Source organism: Balaenoptera ricei, chromosome 1, assembly GCF_028023285.1.
Source record: "Balaenoptera ricei isolate mBalRic1 chromosome 1, mBalRic1.hap2, whole genome shotgun sequence".
NCBI lineage: Eukaryota > Metazoa > Chordata > Mammalia > Artiodactyla > Balaenopteridae > Balaenoptera > Balaenoptera ricei.
In genome coordinates, this window is record NC_082639.1 from 133,762,018 (window position 1) to 133,781,824 (window position 19,807).

The 19,807-nt window shown below is 37.6% G+C and overlaps 1 protein-coding gene across 4 annotated transcripts in view; it reads right to left on the reverse strand.

The window, feature by feature from the left end:
- The window catches only part of VAMP4 (vesicle associated membrane protein 4), a 30,024-nt gene that overhangs the window by 9,906 nt on the left and 311 nt on the right, over nucleotides 1-19,807 (reverse strand). For 2 of the 4 annotated variants that reach the window (XM_059936354.1, XM_059936343.1), the window contains exons 2-5: nucleotides 19,179-19,413; nucleotides 17,014-17,133; nucleotides 11,304-11,350; nucleotides 7,911-7,961 (exon numbers count right to left, since the gene is read on the reverse strand). In XM_059936354.1, the coding sequence (XP_059792337.1) occupies nucleotides 7,911-7,961; nucleotides 11,304-11,350; nucleotides 17,014-17,079 (164 nt within the window). In that variant the 5' untranslated portion in view covers nucleotides 17,080-17,133; nucleotides 19,179-19,413. The remainder of the gene's footprint in view (nucleotides 1-7,910; nucleotides 7,962-11,303; nucleotides 11,351-17,013; nucleotides 17,134-19,178; nucleotides 19,414-19,807) is intronic. The other 2 variants (XM_059936364.1, XM_059936334.1) reach the window with 1 other exon arrangement.

Below are 19,807 nucleotides of genomic sequence, written 5' to 3' on the forward strand. Positions count from 1 at the left end.
TTAAAACAATGAGCAACACTTGGGAGGGTTTTGAAGCACCCACGAAGGAGCAAAGAGGAAACATTTTTGGTTGTTCTTCAAAATGAAAATATGATTTTCTTCTTTATATCAGGTGATGAGAGCCTGTTCCAACCAAACTTCAGACTGTTCAATGAAGATTTTTTTTTTAAATAAATTTATTTATTTATTTATTTATGGCTGCGTTGGGTCTCTGTTGGTGCGCGCGGGCTTTCTCTAGTTGCGGCGAGCGGGGGCTACTCTTCGTTGTGGTGCGCAGGCTTCTCATTGCAGTGGCTTCTCCTGTTGCAGAGCATGGGCTCTAGGTGCGTGGGCTCAGTAGTTGTGGCGCAGGGGCTTAGGTGCTCTGTGGCATGTGGGATCTTCCCGGACCAGGGCTCGAACCCATGTCCCCTGCATTGGCAGGCGGATTCTTAACCACTGCACCACCAGGGAAGTCCCATGTTCAATGAAGATTTAAACTAAATTCAAAAATGTAATAATTGGACCTCAGCTGCCTACTCTCACTCAGAAGTTACCCCCAGAGTACATAAACATAGAAATGATTAAATGTCTAGTTTTCCTCTGTTGCTTCATTTGACAAATGTCTAGTTTTCCCCTGTTGCTTCAATCATTTGACAAAATGTTACCTTAAATTAGTTTATGGAATAAGTCATGCCAGAGAAATATTTAAAAGGAGAAATAAAATGAACTCACAGTTCTTATAATTCAAAAACTGTTTAAAATATAAAAACTGTTTAAAGTGGATTACTAGCAACTATAAGTAGATATATGTTTTAATAAGGATATGCAAGTGTTCCTTCTAGTCGGGGAAGTGTATCATTTATCAAATATCACCTAGGAAGCTTTTAAAAAAATTTCACAATACACATCTCCTCACTGCCCCTCTACTCTATAGTGAGTTGGGAGTAAGGCAGGACATGTGTAATTTTGAAAAAGAGTTCTATCCCTTCCCTGTCACGAAGCTATATCTTCAAAAAGTTTGCTTTAAAAACAAAATGAAGGCCCATTTAGACACATACGGGTTCAGAAGAAGCATCCTCAGATTCAAGTAGAATTACTATGTTTGATGATAGTCACCCCCCCTCCCATGTTAAAAGCACCCACTGATTATCCACACATAGACTTCAGGGTTCATCACAGCTTCCTAGAGTTCTGTGCCTCTCACACAGTATTCTACTAAAGGGTATAAAACTGAAGCACAACTAAAGTGGGACATGGAGAATTGCCTTCTGCCCACACAGATCTGAAAGAGCCCCCACGTGTCTAAGAGGTCTTGTTGCAACTCCTAAGCAGACAGCTAAAGATGTAAAATCTTATACAAGAACAATGGCACAAATACTTAAGCAATTTATTCAATAAATAATTAAGAAGAGCTTACTATGTACTGTTCTAGGCACTAGGAAAACAATACTGAACGAAGCAGACAATAATTCCGGCTCTCATGGAACGTATGCTTAAATGTGCAATGAATGCACTTCATTAACCTTCAGAGTTGTTTTAACAGTCTGTGTCTAACCCATTACTCTATATTATTTACAGCATTTAACACTAAGTGAAAGTATTTATTTATTTACACGCTTATTTCCTGTCTCTCCCCACTAGAAGGTAAGTTCAACAAATGCAGAGACGTTGCCTACTTTGTTCACTTTTGTAGCCCCAGTACCTGTAACATTGCTTGGGAAAGAGTATGCACTTAATACTTAACAGCTGAATAAGGGAACAGTTTGGGTATAAGTCCTGCAAAGCACATCCAGCTACTTGAGAAAGAGTTATAAGGCAGATATAAGAATGTAGAGGTCTCCATTTAACTATAATGGAAGCAGAGCTATTGTTTATCAAGGGCCAATCTTGAAATTCCTAGGTAGTTACTTTCCATCGTATGCAAGAGATAATGGCCTAAAGTAAGGCGCAACACGGTGGACATGGACAGAATGTACGGCAGCTCCTACACATAATCAGATTATAGCTATTATGGATATTAACATACCTATACTACGTGTGATTTTAAAACAAAACCAAAATAACTGAAGGAATCGTTATGGTCCCAGAATCCCTATAAGCAAAAGACTCCATGGATAATACAGGCAGATTAATTGGAATAGAATTCATAAAATTCCAGATTAAGTCTTACTAGATTATGATAAACCTAGGGGTATTACCTCAACAACATGACACACATGTAATCTCTATGGCTAATGGAAACCACCCAACATTTTAATTTTTCCTGCCAAGTGATTAATAAATGATTGTTACTTTCTCCTTCACATATTACTATCCACTGGTATAACCCTCTTAATCCAGCTACTGTATAACTCTCATTCAATCTTAAAATAACGGAAAATCTCATGACTGTGCTTCTATATTTCAAGATATTTTCATGCCCAGAACACAACTCTTATGGAAAAAAAAAGAGAAGAAAATCATCTACTTATTTACTTTAATATAAAGGATAATTTTTAAAAAAACAAGTGGAAAGGGACCTCCCTGGTGGTCCAGTGGTTAAGACTCCACGCTCCCAATGCAGGGGGCCCGGGTTTGATCCCTGGTCAGGGAACTAGATCCCGCATGCCGCAACTAAGAGCCCGCATGCCACAACCAAAGATCCAGCAAGTTGCAACTAAAGATCCTGCATGCGACACTGAAGATCCCAAGTGACGCAACTGAGACCTGGCACAGCCAAATAAATAAATAAATAATTTTTTAAGAAGTGAAAACATATTTCCCCATGATTTTTTACATTTTCATAGCAGTTACAATACTTTGATTTCTATTTGTATTTTATGTTGGTCTTATCCTCACTATTATACTGTAAATGCCTTAAAAACAGAGATTGTCCCACTCATCTGTTTCCCAGGTCATGTGAAATGTGCCTGGTAGAAAATAGGCATTCAACAAATATTTTCTGATCTCAATTAAGTATTTCATTTATTCAAAAATATTTATTAAGGAGTTATTATTATGCTATGCATTGAGGATACTGATGTGAATGTTTTGACCCTCAGCAAGATTACAGTCTAGTGGGGAACACTGGTAGCTAGGATTGTATTACCATATGTCAAGTGCCATAATGGAAGGAAGCACATGGTATCAGTCGTGCAGCCTAGATGAATCCAGCCTGGACCAGAGATGGCATCAAGATCCTGGTGCTGAGTTTTGAGAGGTTAAGAGTGAATTGGGCAGAGTAAAAAAGGTGATGGATGGTGGGAAAGTTCTAGGCTAAAGGAATAAGAGGAGGGGATATTTCAGGAACCAATGATTACCTGGATATGGGTGATGGAGTTGGGGCAAGAAAAGGGCAGAGAACTTCTAGATTTATAATTTGAGCAACTGAGTAGATGTAGATGATGGTCATTAACTGAAAGAGAAAATTAAGGACTCAAAGAAAAAGCAAGTTTTTGAAGGAGGGGGTGGAGATTTATATCATTTCCTGTTAGAGTCATACAGTAGAAGAAAGGACACAAGAGAGAACATACCCAGGAAAATATCAAGACATGTAGAGAAAAGACATTTTAACATTGTTTTAAATCCTCCTTAGAGTCTGACAGCACTTGTGTTCCTGAGATGTCTCTATTCTAATTATCACCACTACAGGGAAGCCGCGTGGTGTAGTGTAGAGAGGCCAGGCTCTGGACACAGATCTGGGTTTGCAATTCAGTGTTATCACTTACTACGTATGTGGCTTTGCAAGTCATTTTGCAAGCCTCTTTGAGCCTCATATGTTCTCACCTTTGAAATGAAGATGATAATCTTTCCCTTATGAGAATTAGATGTGACAAGTGTGTTTTTTTTTTTAAAGGTTAATTCTTTTTTTTTTTTTATTAATTAATTAATTTATTTATTTATGGCTGTGTTGGGTCTTCGTTTCTGTGCGAGGGCTTTCCCTAGTTGCGGCAAGCGGGGGCCACTCTTCATCGTGGTGTGCGGGCCTCTCATTATCGCGGCCTCTCTTGTTGCGGAGCACAGGCTCCAGACGCGCAGGCTCAGTAATTGCGGCTCACGGGCCCAGTCGCTCCGCGGCATGTGCGATCTTCCCAGACCAGGGCTCGAACCCGTGTGCCCTGCACTGGCAGGCAGATTCTCAACCACTGCGCCACCAGGGAAGCCCGACAAGTGTGTTTTAAACACTTAGCACGGTTCCTAACGCTTAGCATGTGTTTAATGTCAGTGTTCTTCCATTAAGGAAAAAAGAAGCTCATGCTCTGCAACACACACTCATCCGTTATTTTATAAAGAAAATATTTATTTTCACTGTTAACACCCCCATCTTGTGGCCTCTTAAGGTACTGTTGACAAAAAAAGTTTTAAATGTATGCTGTATTTTTGCAAGTATATATAAATATATATATATGCACATATATATACATATATATGTAGTATATATGCTGTATTTTTATAATTATATATATATGTATATATGTACATATATACATATATATATGTATATATGTACATATATACATATGTATATATGTACATATATACATATATATATGTATATATGTGTATCTGTTCATCATGGAACATTCCTTGGGGGAATAAAGTTAAACTTGTTGGACCAAGGCTATAGATAGGAGATTTCCTACCTGGGGCAGAGAATGTCTACAATTCGCTGGAGTGGCATTTATAATGCTACTATTTAATTTAAAAGCAAAGGAAACATTCCAAAGAGAATCACAAATTTTTTATATAGGCATGTGACTATTTAAAATCTTTCCCAGGGCTTCCCTGGTGGTGCAGTGGTTGGGAATCTGCCTGCTAATGCGGGGGACACGGGTTCGAGCCCTGGTCTGGGAAGATCCCACATGCCGCGGAGCAGCTAGGCCCGTGAGCCACAATTACTGAGCCTGCGCGTCTGGAGCCTGTGCTCCGCAACAAGAGAGGCCGCGATAGTGAGAGGCCTGCGCGCCGCGATGAAGAGTGACCCCCACTTGCCACAACTAGAGAAAGCCCTCGCACAGAAACGAAGACCCAACACAGCCATAAATAAAATAAATAAATTAATAAAAAATAATAATAATAAAGAAAAAAATTAAAAAAAAAAAAATCTTTCCCAAAAATCTTCCCTGAAAAGTGACATTGGAATACTAAAGAACCCATTAAAAGGACCTACTGTATCAGCACAGGGAACTATATTCAATATCTTGTAACAACCTATAAAGGAAAAGAATCTGAAAAAGAATATATATGTGTATAACTGAATCACTCTGCTGTACACCTGAAATTAAACATTGTAAATCAACTTATACTTCGATTAAAAAAAAAAAAGTGACACTGGGCATTTCTGTGGGAGTAATGTTATCAACATGTCAATCAAATGCAGACAAAGCAACAATGTTGCTGATCCACACATCACAAAAACACCCTGTATGGAGACGTCACACACTAGGCGGTGACAGCACACCTTAAAGAAACTCACCAGTGCTCGCAGTTTTAGTTACTAAACAAATGCCAGGAATCTGTTCTTGGGCAAGTAGCGTGGCAGGTTGTGCTCCACCATTTGGGGCCACTTTGGGCACACGCCTGAGTCGTACCCTGGTTAGAGAAGCACTCATGGGGTTGTGCCAAGGGTTAATTTGTGTGTTTTGATGACTGACCACCTTCTGAGTATGTATAATAAGCCTTCAGCTCTAGAGTAAGAGCCATTACACTTCCTCAACAGTGCCTTAACTGTTCTAAAATTCTGTGATCACCAACGTTATTATGGTAATTTAATATGCACATATACACATTCACGTGCATGTGTGCTTGGCACTTACTAACACAGACATATCCTGCAATGCCCACTCTGTACAACTGGCACTGGTTTTGGGGTTCAGCTGGAAAGTCATACTCAAAAGACTCACTGGGCCACACTCAGTACCAGGCTCACTCTGCAGAAGGATGTCAGACAGGAAATGAAGCACATTGGCAGGGAAAAAACAGGTATGTCATCAGTGGAGTCCTCTTCTCCAGTGGCAGCTGAGGTATATATGTGGGTGGATAGAAAAGTCACTCTGGCTCAGAGAAGGGCAACGGCTCTGCCATGACATCCTCGCAACCTTGAATGCCTTGTGATCCTTCCAAAGATGAGGATGAGTGGCTTCTGAGGCCACCTCCCACTCACCTCCCCATCTCCCCTAGGAGACTGTCATGAGACAGTTTCTTATCACCTCCCAGGTTCTGATGACATATAAGACTTTCTGCAGGATATATCTGCAGACTATAAAACCACTTAGCTGCAGGCTAGAATTGGCTCCTTTGTAATAGGGCATCTCACTATTCATACTGCAGCCACCTGGACCCTTCTATTTTGGTATCATCATTTTTGGTGTTTAGGACAAGAACCCAGGGAGCTGGCACCTTTGGCTACTCTTCCTTTGACAATCTGTGTAAGTAATAAACTGTCTGAATCTAAGTGGCTCATTGTATCTTTACTGGCTGAATCAGACACTTGAAGCAGCAGAGACTCTCTCTTCTGCTGGCCCTGAAGCAGCAAGCACTGTGGGTTGTACAGCTGCAAGGAAGTGCATCCTGCCAACAACTACCTGAGCTTGGTCAGGAGCTTCAGATGAGATCAAAGCCCTGGCGACACCTCAATTTCGGCCTCGTGAGACCCTGCAGAGGGCCCACCTAAGCAGTGACTGAATGCCTGACCCAAGGAAAATGTGAGATGATGAATGTTTGCTGTTTCAGGCTGCTAGGTTCAGGGTAACTTGTTACACAGCAAAAGAAAATGAAAACATCCCATTTAGTACTCAAACCAATTTGGTGGTACCTTGATTCTGTATTACAGAATCCGTTAGCTAGGATCAGGCTAAGTGTGGACCTATTTCTTCACACCAACCACTACCTGACTAAAGCCCAAGTATCTAATCAATAACTTTTTTCTTTTTTAAACTGTGGTTTATTATTTATTTATTTATTTTTGCCACATCGCACAGCATGCGGGATCTTAGTTCCCCCAACAGGGATCGAACCCGTGCTTCCTGCAGTGGAAGCGTGGAGTCTTACTGGACCACCAGGAAAGTCCCTCATCAATAACTTGATACCCCATTACAGTACCCTTCCCACTATGTGCCATCTATATCCAGACTTAGGGTAGCAACTACCCCTCCTTAGATCCTGAACCTGGGCCATTCAGTTTATCTTCCAGTTTACCTTTTATAGCTCGGTAAGTTTCCAGGCCTATTTCACTGCTCCATTCATTCCTTCTCCCTTCTTGCCAGGACTCATATGATTGTAATATTAGATACATTCACTACAGCATTATCCACCATCTACCATCAACAATATATACAGAAAAGCTCTAAACTGAAAATTAATGAGCCATAAAACTTAGATCAATAAATGGATTAGGATAAGTAATAGATATGAACAAATTCTGGAAGTATATAAATAAGATACTGTACTTCAGAAAACTAAATCTATTATATTACTTTTATTATCATGCTGAAAATGGGAATCAAGCTATAGATTTAAAACCAAAATAGACCTTGAGATTATGCTAAATAAATGAATTTGATATATAATAATTAAATTAAGAAAACCAACAACCAGGAATTGCATCTCCTTAGCTATAAGAGGTAACTTTGTGAAAATGAAAAGAATGACTGGGTTTTTACAACCTAGTAGTATTAGTCTACATCAAGGCTCAGCAAATTTTTCTGTGAAGGGCCAAACAGATAATAGAGAGTTTAGATTTTGTGGGCCATAAGGTCTCTGTCACAACTACTCAAATCTGTCACTGTAGTTTGAAAGCAGCCAATAGATAACAGGAATGGCTGTGTTTCAATAAAACTTTACAAAAACAGGTGGCAGCCAGATTTGGCTCATATGCTGTAGTTTGCCAACCCCTGGTCCTTGTAGAAATATGATAATCATTTAAACAAATGAGTGTCTCACAAACTTACTGCTTGATTTTTTCATTTCTAGGTCCAAATCTTGGTCCAGATGGTCCCCTTCTGAAAACAAAACACCAAGTACATATTAATGAGAGTATTAAAACAAACACCAAAACAGAAAACACACACACTTGCTGAATTCTAAACATGGATCATTTATCATAAGGAACCACATATTACTGGTACTAATGGAACCTAATGATATTTAATCATGTCTGTACTGCATTGGTACTTAGTGCGGGCCATCACAACCTAATTCTTCTGAATGTTATCACTTTTAATATAATTCTTAGTTATACACAGGTAGTTTTAATCATTAAACTCTGAAATACCATAACAACTAAAGTGCCAGTGACTATGAATAACTTTATGATCAATTATAGAACACTAGAAGTCCAACTACCTTGAATTTAGGCTCTAATGAAATGCTGGTTTGGGGGATGGATGTAGAGAAAAATCCATTCAAAACACTAAAACTTTTCAAGTATGTTTTTTGATTACTCATCTTAAAACTTAGCAACATAACTAAAAGGAAATGTTAAGAGTCTACGAAAATATTAACATTTTTCAAATTATTATCTCTCCATTATAGTCGAGTGTTGTATTATTTAAACCAATCCATTTTAATACTCTGAAAATTAAAATTTTTGGATGTTTTAAGTAATTTTCCATCTTCTGATGATAGAAAATAAGGTATAAACCATAAAACTCAAAAAAGAATAGGTTCTGTACCAATTAAACACTAATTTCCCATTTCCCCCTCCTCCCAGCCCTTGGCAACCACCATTCTACTTTGTGTCTCTATGAATTTGATTACTCTAGGTGCCTCAGATAAGAAGACTCATGTAAAATGTATCCTTTTGTGACCAGCTTCTTTCACTTAGCATAATTAATGTCTTCAAGGTTCATCCATGTTGTAGCATGTGTCAGAATTTCCTTCCTTTTTAATACTGAGTACTATACCATTGTATGTACATACCATATTTTGTTTATCCATCTCTCCAACTGACGGACACTTGGGTTACTTCCACCTTTTGGCAGTTATGAATAATCCTGCTATGAACAGGATTATTGTTCATAATAATCAACAGGTGTTGATTAATTTTTAGAAAATTACTTCAGAAATTTTATTAGCTTTGTCTCCCTTTCGTAGAACCACAGGGTGTGGTAGTGTGCCGGTTTTGTCGTCAGGCCCTTTGGAAGATGTACAGCATTATTTGGGAGTGAACCTCCAGTGTACAGTTAGCCTGAAAAGTTTTTGTTTCTCACGTACATTCGGGTGATCACTTGTTTAGCCAAAGCATCTGACCTTTTCAATACTGAGTCCTTTGTTGACAGGTAGCTGTTGCTCTAGTCTAAGGCTTCTCAATGTAATTGGCACTATGAGCAATTAGCTTTTTGACTCTGGAAACCTTGTTACCTGTAGGAAATTAGCTTCCCACTTCATCTGACTTTCCTGCCAAAAATGATACTATTTCCTGTTATTGGATTGATTTCCATCCTGCAGGCTCTTTTTGCCAATTGCTTCATGGCTGTCAATTACTTTTTAAATGTTTTATACAATGTTTTTTATTTGGAAAAAAAAAAAGCCTCTATAAAAAACTCCACAACATTATAGCAAAGTGGGAGGTAAATGTTTCCTCCCAGGCATGCCCTTCAGGAGGCATGAGCCTCCAGAGAAAACTCCTGCAACAATATGTCATCCTTCCTGACTTTGAAAATAAAACCGAGGCCCTTTCTAATCAAAACTGCAAAGGATTGACCAGGTTAATTAATTCTGACAGAGCATCAAGGCAATCCAACAGGGAAAAGATAATCTTTCCATCAAATGGTGGTGGAACAGTTGGATAGCCATATGCTCCCCGGCCCCCCCAAAATGATCCTTCACCCTTAACTCAACCATATATAAAAAAATTAACTTATAATAGATTATAGACCTAAATGTTAAAAGTCAAAACAATAAAACTTTTGAAAGAAAACAAAGAAGAAAATCTTAGAACCTCTGGGTTTGGCAAAGATTTCTTAAATAAACAAAAACAATGAAAGGAAAAATTTAATAAACTAATTTCATCAAAATCAAAACTCTGCTCTTCAAAAGATACAGTTATGAAAATGAAAAGATTAAATTACAGACTGGGAGTAAATATCTGTAAAACATATATCTGACAAAGAACTTGTATCTTGAATATATAAAAAACTCACAACTTAATAGGAAGACAAACTTAGAAACGGGCAAAAGATTTTTAACATGTACATCATCAAAGAAGATATAAGGGGCTTCCCTGGTGGTGCAGTGGTTAAGAATCCGCCTGCCAATGCAGGGGACACGGGTTCAAGCCCTGGCCCGGGAAGATCCCACATGCCACGGAGCAACTAGGCCCCCGTGAGCCACAACTACTAAGCCTGTGCTCTAGAGCCCACGAGCCATAACTACTGAGCCCACATGCCACAACTACTGGATCCTGCAAGCCTAGTGCCCATGCTCCACAACAAGAGAAGCCACCGAAACAGCAAAGAGTAGCCTCCGCTCGCCGCAACTAGAGAATGCCCACGCACAGCAACGAAGACCCAACACAGCCAAAAATAAATAAATAAAATAAATAAATTTTTTAAAAAGAAGATATAAGGATGGCAAATACACACAAAAGAAGATGTTCAGCATAATTTGTAATTACGGAAATGCAAATTAAAACCATAATGGAATACCACTATACACCCACAAGAGTGGCTAAAGTTAAAAGACTGACCATATGCAGTGCTGATGAGGATCTGGAGCAACTAGAACCCCCATACAGTACTGGTAGGAGTATAAAGTGGTACACAACTTTGGGAAACAGCTGTAAACATACACCAGCCATTCCACTCCTATTTACCCAAGAGAAATGAAAGCATAAGTCCACACAAAACCTGTACATGCGTGTTTATAGCAGCTTTATTTGTAATAGCTAAAAACTAGAAACACCCAAATATCCATCAATAAGTGAATGGGTGAATGAATTGCAGTATGTTCATACGGTGGACCACTACTCAGAAATAAAAAGAAACAAACTATTCATGCATGCGACAACATGGGTGAATTTCAAAATAATTATGCAAAGTGAACGAAGCCAGTAAAAAAAAGAGGCATACTGTATGATTCCACTTCCAAAAAAAAATCTAGACAATACAAACTACAGTGATAGAAAGCAGATCAGTGGCTGCCTGGGACTGGGAGAGTGACAGATTACCAAGAGGTTTGAGGAAACTTTTGAGGTGATGGCTATGTTCATTATTTGAATTTCATGATGATTTCACAGGTGTACAGTGGATATGTCAAAACTCTTATTGTACACTTTATATGTATTTTATTGTATGTCAGTTACACCTCAATAAAGCTGTAAAAAAAAAAAACAAAAAACTTACAGAAAAAAGTCCTCTTCTTCATCTGAATCATCTTCCAAAAGATTTCTCTGTCAAAAAAAGAAAAAGACTTGAGTTTTTAGATTCCAAGGGGCTTACAAACTGTCAGGGGCAGAGTAATGAAACAAGTTCTATCCTGGTGAAATTTCTTAAGTCCAAGCTTCCAGACACAGGGAAGAGTAATTACAGGTGCTTCACTGGAAGCTAAAAGATATGGAACCACACTGCAGACTTTCCAAGAAAATGCTTATAAGCCCGGAATCCTTTGACTGACCACAAGGTAGAGAGGTCACCGAAGCTGGCGTGGGAGTGAGGGATGCAGGCAATCAGGGAGGGGCAAGTCCTTCCTCCTCCCCCTGCCTTCCAGTCTCTCTCTATCAGCAGAACCTAAGAAGCAGCTGGGGGCAAAGGAGAAGTGTAGCTGCAGAGTCCAACTGTAGCATCGGAGAGAAGAGTATAGAAGGTAGGTTTGGAGCTGACAGACAAGGGTTTATGAACTGGCACAGTCCACCTAACAGCTACTCGGCCTACGAATAGTCCTCTACACTTATTTGAACTTCCAAACAAAGACAACTTTATACTTTTCCCTTGTAAGATACAACTGTTTTTCTTAAAATGAGGAATGTCTCACCTTCTCCCCAAAAGGGGAAGATATAAAGTTCCAAAAGGAGGCTGAAGAAGAGCAAAAACCAGACCTTTTCAGCATGCAAGAACTCCAACAGTACACAACTTGTAGGCCGAATAACGGCTCCCCATAGATGTCGACATCCTAATCCCCGAAACCTGTGAATATGTTTCCTTGAATGGTAAAAGGAAGTTTGCAGAAATTATTAAATCAAGGATCTTGAGGTGGGAAGATCAATATAGTGGGCCCAAAGTCATCACAAGAGTACTTAAAAAAGAGAGAGGCAGAAGTGTGTGTGTGTGTGTGTGTGTGTGTGTGTGTGTGTGTGAGTGTGTGTGAGAGAGAGAGAGAGAGAGAGAGAGGTTGGAAGATGTCACCCTGCTGGATTTAAAGATATAGGAAGGGACATGAGCAAAGAGGTCAGGCAACCTCTAAAAGTTGGGAAAGGCAAGGAAAGAGGCTTCTTCCCTATAGCCTCCAGAAGGAACAAGGCCCTGCCAGTGCCTTGATTTTAGCCCAGCAAGATCCATTTTGGACTTCTGGTCACCAGAACTATAAGATAATAAATTTGTGTTGTTTTAAGTTTGTGGTAATTTGTTAAAGCAGGAAGCAAATACAACACCCATTTACCTTTTCTGAAGAAACTACTCAAGGAATTACACCAGCTAAAAAGAAAATTAAATCAGAACAAAGATCTTAAGATGGAGATTGATATACTCAGTACATCTAATAAAATGTGTGGTCAAATCTAAATGGAAGATGATTGTGAACTATAACTTACAGTTATGGAAAGAGAAAAATGCATAATATAAAGAAAAATTCTAAGAGAATCTAACACTTTTCTCACCAAGCCCACCAGCAGGAAGTGGAGAGTAAAGTGAGGGAGTTAGAAGCAAAGTAACACACTCATCTTGGTGGGGAGAGGAGTGGAGAAGTGGGAGGAGCCTGGAATGAAAAAGTAGTGTGGAGGGGCATCGTTTTGGGCATGTTGAGAGAGAACACAGATTTAAACATTATTGTTAACATATAAAGTTAATTAAAAAGAGAGAGGGAAAGAGGAAGAAAGGGAGGAAATTTTTAACTGCCTAGTGGTCCTGGGGGCAGGGAAAAAGTGAGGAAAAATAATCAATCTAGCTAAAGAAGTTAGGGAAAAGAGGGAACACATAAGAAATACAATGGATATCATTATCTCTATATATTATAATAAATAATACACAAAGAGTAAGAAAATGAAAAGAGGATGTGTTCAATATTCATTTAACAAATATGTTTGAGCATCTTCTATGTACTAGGCACTGTTCTAAGTACCAAGCATCAGCTTTGGACAAGACAGACAAGGTCTGAGCTCTTACAGAAAAACACCTGACGGTGATGAATGTTATGCAGAGAATTAAAACAGTGATGGGATAAAAAGTGACAGGGTGACTAAGTAAGATTAGGCTGTCAAGGAAAATCATTCTTAAAAGGTGAAATTTAGGCTGAGATCCAAACAATAACAAAGAGCCAACCAAAGATCAGGGTGAAGAGCATTCACTGCCAGCAGAGGGACTAGCAAGTGCAGAAAAAGTCCAAATATATCAGTTACCTTAATAAATGTGAATGGTTTGAATGCTCCTCCTAAAAGTAAAAACTATACATGATTAGAGTTCAAAAAAATTGCAGCCAGCCAATATCTGTTTATAAGAAATTTACCTAAGATAAATGTTAAATAAAGGATGAAAAAAAAAAGAGAGATGAAAGATATATCAGCACATTCTAACAAAAAGAATGTTAGAGTTAGCGAAAGTAATATAAAGAGATTATTTTAGGACAAGCATTAAACAATGAAATAAGATTTTACAATGACAAAATGCACAATCCACCAAGATTTAACAGCAATGAATGTTTATATGTAACAATATAGTTTCAAAACACATAAAGCAAAAGCTGCTCAAATTATAAGAAGAAATGGATACATTCAAAAATCATAGGAAAGCTTTAACATATCCTTCAGAAATGGAGAAACCAGGAAGACAAAAAAATAAATAATCTAGAACCGTGTACTCAGCAAATGTTATTTTCAAATATACAAGAAATGAATAAGCAATAAAAGAATTTTAATAAATAGCCCAAACTAGAAATTACACAGGTCACATTCTCTGGGCATAATGCAATGGAAATTAAAACAAATAAAAGGAAATTTTAAAACACTCTTCTGTTAAAATGTTAAAAGGTAAATGCAAACTTAACAAACTATTTAGAAATGAATGACACTGGGAACATTACAAAACAAAATCTGTAGAATGGTCACAGCAGTACTTAAAGGAAAATGTGACCTTAAATCCATTTATTTATGAAATTACAAAGACTGAAAACATATAAAATAAGTATTTAACTATTAAGATGAGTAAATTACTCCTAAGTCACAAACAACCCCAGAATCTGTAAAAAAAAAAAATTCATGAATTTGATTACATAAAAATTTAAAACATAAAGAACATACAACATCATACACAAGGTTAAATGGCAAGTAACAGGCTGGGAAAGAAATCTGCAACATACTTTCAGACTAAAGGGTCTGGTATATACAGAGACTAAAGGGTCTCTCTTATATAAAGATCGCTGACAAACTAGTAAGAAAAAGACACATTATAGAAAAATCATCAAAGCAGAGAAATAGACAATTCCTAACAGAAAAAGAAATGGCCAATGACCACATGAAAACGTGTTCACAGTCAATAATACTCAGGAAGATACTTCCTTCAACAAATATTTCTAGCTAATAAGTAACAATCATTACATTTACGATACAGTTTATTTGCCTTAGAGGATGATGATACTAAAGTGTGTTTATTATAGTTACCCAATGAGAAACACAATGAAAACAAAGGTCTTTATACTTATTCACTGAACAAACACAAGAGCTAGGGATACATTATCAAAAAAGGGTAATGAGATACAATGAGATGTCATTTCACACCCACTAGGCAGATAATAACAAGTGTTGGTGACGAGAAATTGGTGGTGAGGAGAAATGTGGAGAAATTAGAACTCTCATACACAGCTGGACAGGAATGTAAAAATTGTGCAGCCACTCTGGAAAACAGTTTGGCAATTCTTCAAAAGGTTGAACATAGAGTTACTATAATACCCAGTAATTCTACTCCTAGGTATTTACCCAAGAGAAATGAAAACATATGTAATGAAATGAAATGAAAATAAAAACCTGTATGTGAACATTCATAGCAGTGGTATTCATAATATCCAAAAAGTGTAAATAATCCTAAATGTCTATCAACTGATGAATGAATAAAGAAAGTGTAGTATATTCATATAATGTAATACTATTCAGCAATAAAAAAGAATGAAGTACTGATATATACTACAATATGGATGAACTTTGAAAACATTATGCTAAGAAGCCATTTACAAAAGACAACATAGTGTATGCTTCCATTTATATAAAATGTCCAGAATAGACAAAACTATAGATTTGTGGTTGCCTAGGGCTGAAGGGATGAGGAGAACGGGGGATGATTGCTAAAAAGTACAGAGTTTCTTCTTGGAATGATGAAAGTGTCCTAAAATTGATTGTGGTGATGGTTGCACAATTCGGTACTAAATACTAGTTACTAAAATCCACTGAATTGTACACTTTTAATGAGTGAATTGTATGGCATGTGAATTATATCTCAATAAAGCTGTTATCAAAAAAGTGTTATAGGAAAGAGGAACACAATTTTTTAAAGTTTTATAAAAGTAATTTATAAATTCTTAGAACCAGTTATCAAATTTCATGATCTGATAAACATTCAAAAGGAGGACTCTATTTAAACAGCCAATTTTTTTTTTCAATTCTGCTATCTAATATCCTATTTTTACAATAAATTGCAGTAGTATTCAACCAACAATGTAAAAAGAAAGTGCCATAGTTATGGTCTTAGAAGTAGAACTGATTGAAACTGTATATTTTATATTTTTGAGTAAATAAAGCTTATTTTAAAAAGTTTACTAGCAGTTAGTCTATTGGTGGATTGTATCCCCCGTCAAGCAAAACAAAAACAGACACTGCATAAAGAGTCAGAATAAAGGGATGACAAATGATTCCTGTACTGTATTTCAAGATACTTCTAAATCATAAGATGTTGGACAGAGGTTCTAAGGTTGTGTAAAAAAGGAGCATGTAAAATGAAGTCAAACAGACTATCTGCTGTTTAAGGGCAGAGACCATGCCCTCTAGTTTTTAGCACAATGCCTAGCACATAGTAGGTAGTCAATAAACATCTGTTGCATGAATCAGAAAACAAAGGAATGGCAAGAAGATAGGAAGTGAGGGAGGGCTTTAGGTTGCTGGATGAAAAAGAATAGCTCTAATTCCTTCCCTCAATAAATACTTATTGATTACTTATTCTAAAAGTAGCCTATCTACAATATTCATATCAATGCTATCTTCCAAAATGCTGCATAATTTCTATATTTATACAATCCTGCACAGAATGTTCTGAAATAAACTAAAAATTGAACATTATATAAAAGCTACTCTGGACTCTGTGGCAACTGCAGGACCAGAATCCTTTATCTGCAATTCCAAAATCTAAAAAGTCCTGAAAACCAAGAGATTTTACAAGCTTTGGAGTCAAAACTCATTTGGAGGAAAATCTTACCTGAATTGATGTTAGCTAATTTATATACTTAATTAGAATAATCAGACATTCCACTGAGAAATATTAATATGTTTGGAGGTGCTGCTCTAGACCCCCAAAAGGCTCTTGTATAATGTGCACTAACTAGCTTTGTAAAATCTGAAAAATTCTGAGGAACTCCAACCACATTTGGCTCCAGAGTCCTAAATAAGATATTGTGTATTTGTACAAAATTCCCTTTGAAAGACTAGAAAGAAGCTGGGAACATAATTTGGTCAATAATGGAAATAGAACTTGGTTGAGTCCCCATCTAAGTAACATATATTTTTTAATGTTTACTATGAAGAAAATAAATAGGACTCGAATATAGCCATAAATATTAGATTAGTCTAAAACAAATTATTTACAAAGGAAAGAAAAGATATTTTGAATCTTTCTTTTTTAAAGATTAAGATTCTGAACTTACCCTTTCACTTTTCACAGAACCAGTGACATCATCATCATTTAGATGGCGCTTAAACTTGGGAGGCATCTCTTTTAATGAAGAAGTACTCTTCTACTTCTCAGCAGAATAAGTCTTCACCACCTTAAAGAGAAAATAAATTTCATCAGATTTGAGACTTTGGGGTATAAGCTAAAGTACTGAAAACAGTGTACAAGGCCCTATATGGTGGGGCCCCTCCACTTCTCTGACTTCAACAGCTCCCTCTCACCTGCTCCACTCCAGTGACCCTGGCCTCCATGCTAGGCCTCAATACACAACAATTATTAAAAAGAGAAAATGGAGGTAACTTTTAGAGAACACGTGGGGGAAATTAGCAAAAATATTATAAAAGAGCAGCTTGTATAGGAGAGGGGGAAAATTAGGAGGTTGTCCCCTTGCAAATGAGACATCAAGTGCCTAAAGATTTTAACTTGGAGTCAGAAGACGGCAGAACACTTCGAATTCTCTCACTTTTAGGGAGTTGCTTAAACAATGATTCTGTTTCCTCATCTGTAAAACAGTGATTTCTAGGCTTCTGCATGGAGTTGGGATGGTCAAATCAGATTAATACATACATGCAAAAACATTCTGTCAATTACAACGCCCTGTTCTAACGCATAACACTAGGTGCTCCAAGAAAAGGGGTAAGTTTGGAAAGTACTGGGTTAAACAAAGCCAGGTTTTTTGGTTTTGTTTTTTTTGTTTGCTACAGAACGTCTCACAGTCTTTTACGTACTAATTTGCATTATGATTTTCCAGGAAAATGCTTGAATATGCAATATATTCAAAATTTTCTTGAGAAAAAGCTAACATGCAAATACGAGTTTTCAGTATCTTGGACTAGAAGATGGATGAAAAATAAGAATAGCTAAAGTGTACTGAATGTTTTACTATGTGTCAGGCACTATGCTCGGCGACTTACACACATTTTCTTTTACTCTTTACAACACTCCTTCGAAGTAAGCACAAAGAAACTAAGAGAAAACTAAGGCTTGGTAAAAGATAAGTAACTAATACTGTGAGTCACTCTACTGATTGAAATATCAGAAACATAGGCCTAAATTATTAATGGCTGTGCATGATCAATTTTAATATTTATCCAATTAGTTGTCTATCAGGTTATACAGTTCTGTTCTAGAAAGACCACTTTCCCTGTAACAACCCAGCAGTCCTCTTTCCCTTTCCACAAGAAGAACCTCTAAGATTTTTAAGTATAATTAGACATTTGTTGGTTAATATCATACACTTAAAAAAGAATAAACAAGCCCAGAGTCCAGTTTCATAAACAAAATAAAGTAAAATTTTAAGTTGACTTGCCATCAAAACAAATTGATACACTTTTCTTTGATAAGAAATAATTTTCCAAACCAGAAACTTAACCACTTGTAACAAAAACCAAATACTTGCTACCTAAGTAACAGCTCTAGAGCTCTTCATTCTACAATATTTCTGTCACGTATATCTGGCATCTGACCCATTTTACTCCTCATACTTTGATTTCAGAATAATTCATTCATGCAGAAATGTTACAGAATGCATGGAGAAACAGATGACAAAGGAAGCAACCGAAGAACTAGAGCTTTTAATTATACCTGTATTTTATTTATATTTTAAACCCTACAAAGGGGCTGCTTCAATATCCAAAAGCAAATAACAGGGCGACTTACATAACATCTTTAGGAAATATACAGTAAAGCTACAAGTTTAATGATGAGCAAACCCAAATTCAGGTCCCATAATCCAAGAATCAGCTTCATGAAGGCAAGAAATCACTGTCTGACAAACATAAAAGCCATCAGCAAAGCAGCAGGCAGATTAATTAACTGTGCTTCATCAAGCACAGGGTAAATGATGATATTTGCACCAAATGACTAGTAGAAATAAACAACGCTCAGAAATTAGATTTATACATATTCTACCTAAGAGTTCTCCTGTACAAAATACATATGAATTCAGGTGTTTGGGTCTAGGTATATATGTAAATAAGAGAACCTTCATGATGTAATTCAACATCACCAATACATTTTTAAAATGTCACATCACCATACGCTTCTTATGCCATCATACGTTTACAATTTCATATATGTATTTTTTGAAGAGGCAATACGTTCTGTATTCAATGGCTTTACAAGTAATAAACTTCTAACCTGTTGTTTAGCAAATGTTGGCTTCTTTTTTGCTTTATGCAAACAACAAGCACACCAAACCCCCTAGTATTTCATTTCACAAAAAGCTTGCATCTGGGCAGAGGCTTCCCTTTTCCCAGCCTGCGTTCCCTTTCTGACTCCTCTTCCTCATCTCTCATCAGCAGTCTTGGTTGGTGCAGTTTCACGGAAATAAGTGACTTGGATGGACACAGCCTGGAGATGTTATTCACAAAACCTGTCAAAGTGTAATGATTCACCTCACCTTCCGGTCATTATAAACACAGCAGGGTTGGTGCTCTCTCTCCCAAGCCTTTTAATGGTGAAACAAATCCATCCCTCCAGCAAGCAGCTCCGCTCACCGCCCCCCCCCCACCCCAACTGTCGCACCAGGCCACGTCCCCCGACATCTCCTAACTCTAGTCCTTTCTGCCCCAAGATCCCCACTCGCAGTCCGGGCTGCCTCCCACTCTTCTCCAATCTTCCCCAGCCCCGCCACTGTTCTCTTCCCATTTCCCCAGAGCACCCTACAGTTCCCATTCTTCTCCCCCTTAACCGCTCCCCATCGCACACCCCAGTCCTGGTCGCCCTTCCTCAGGGAACCCCCGGTCCGACCCCAGCCTTTTCCCACT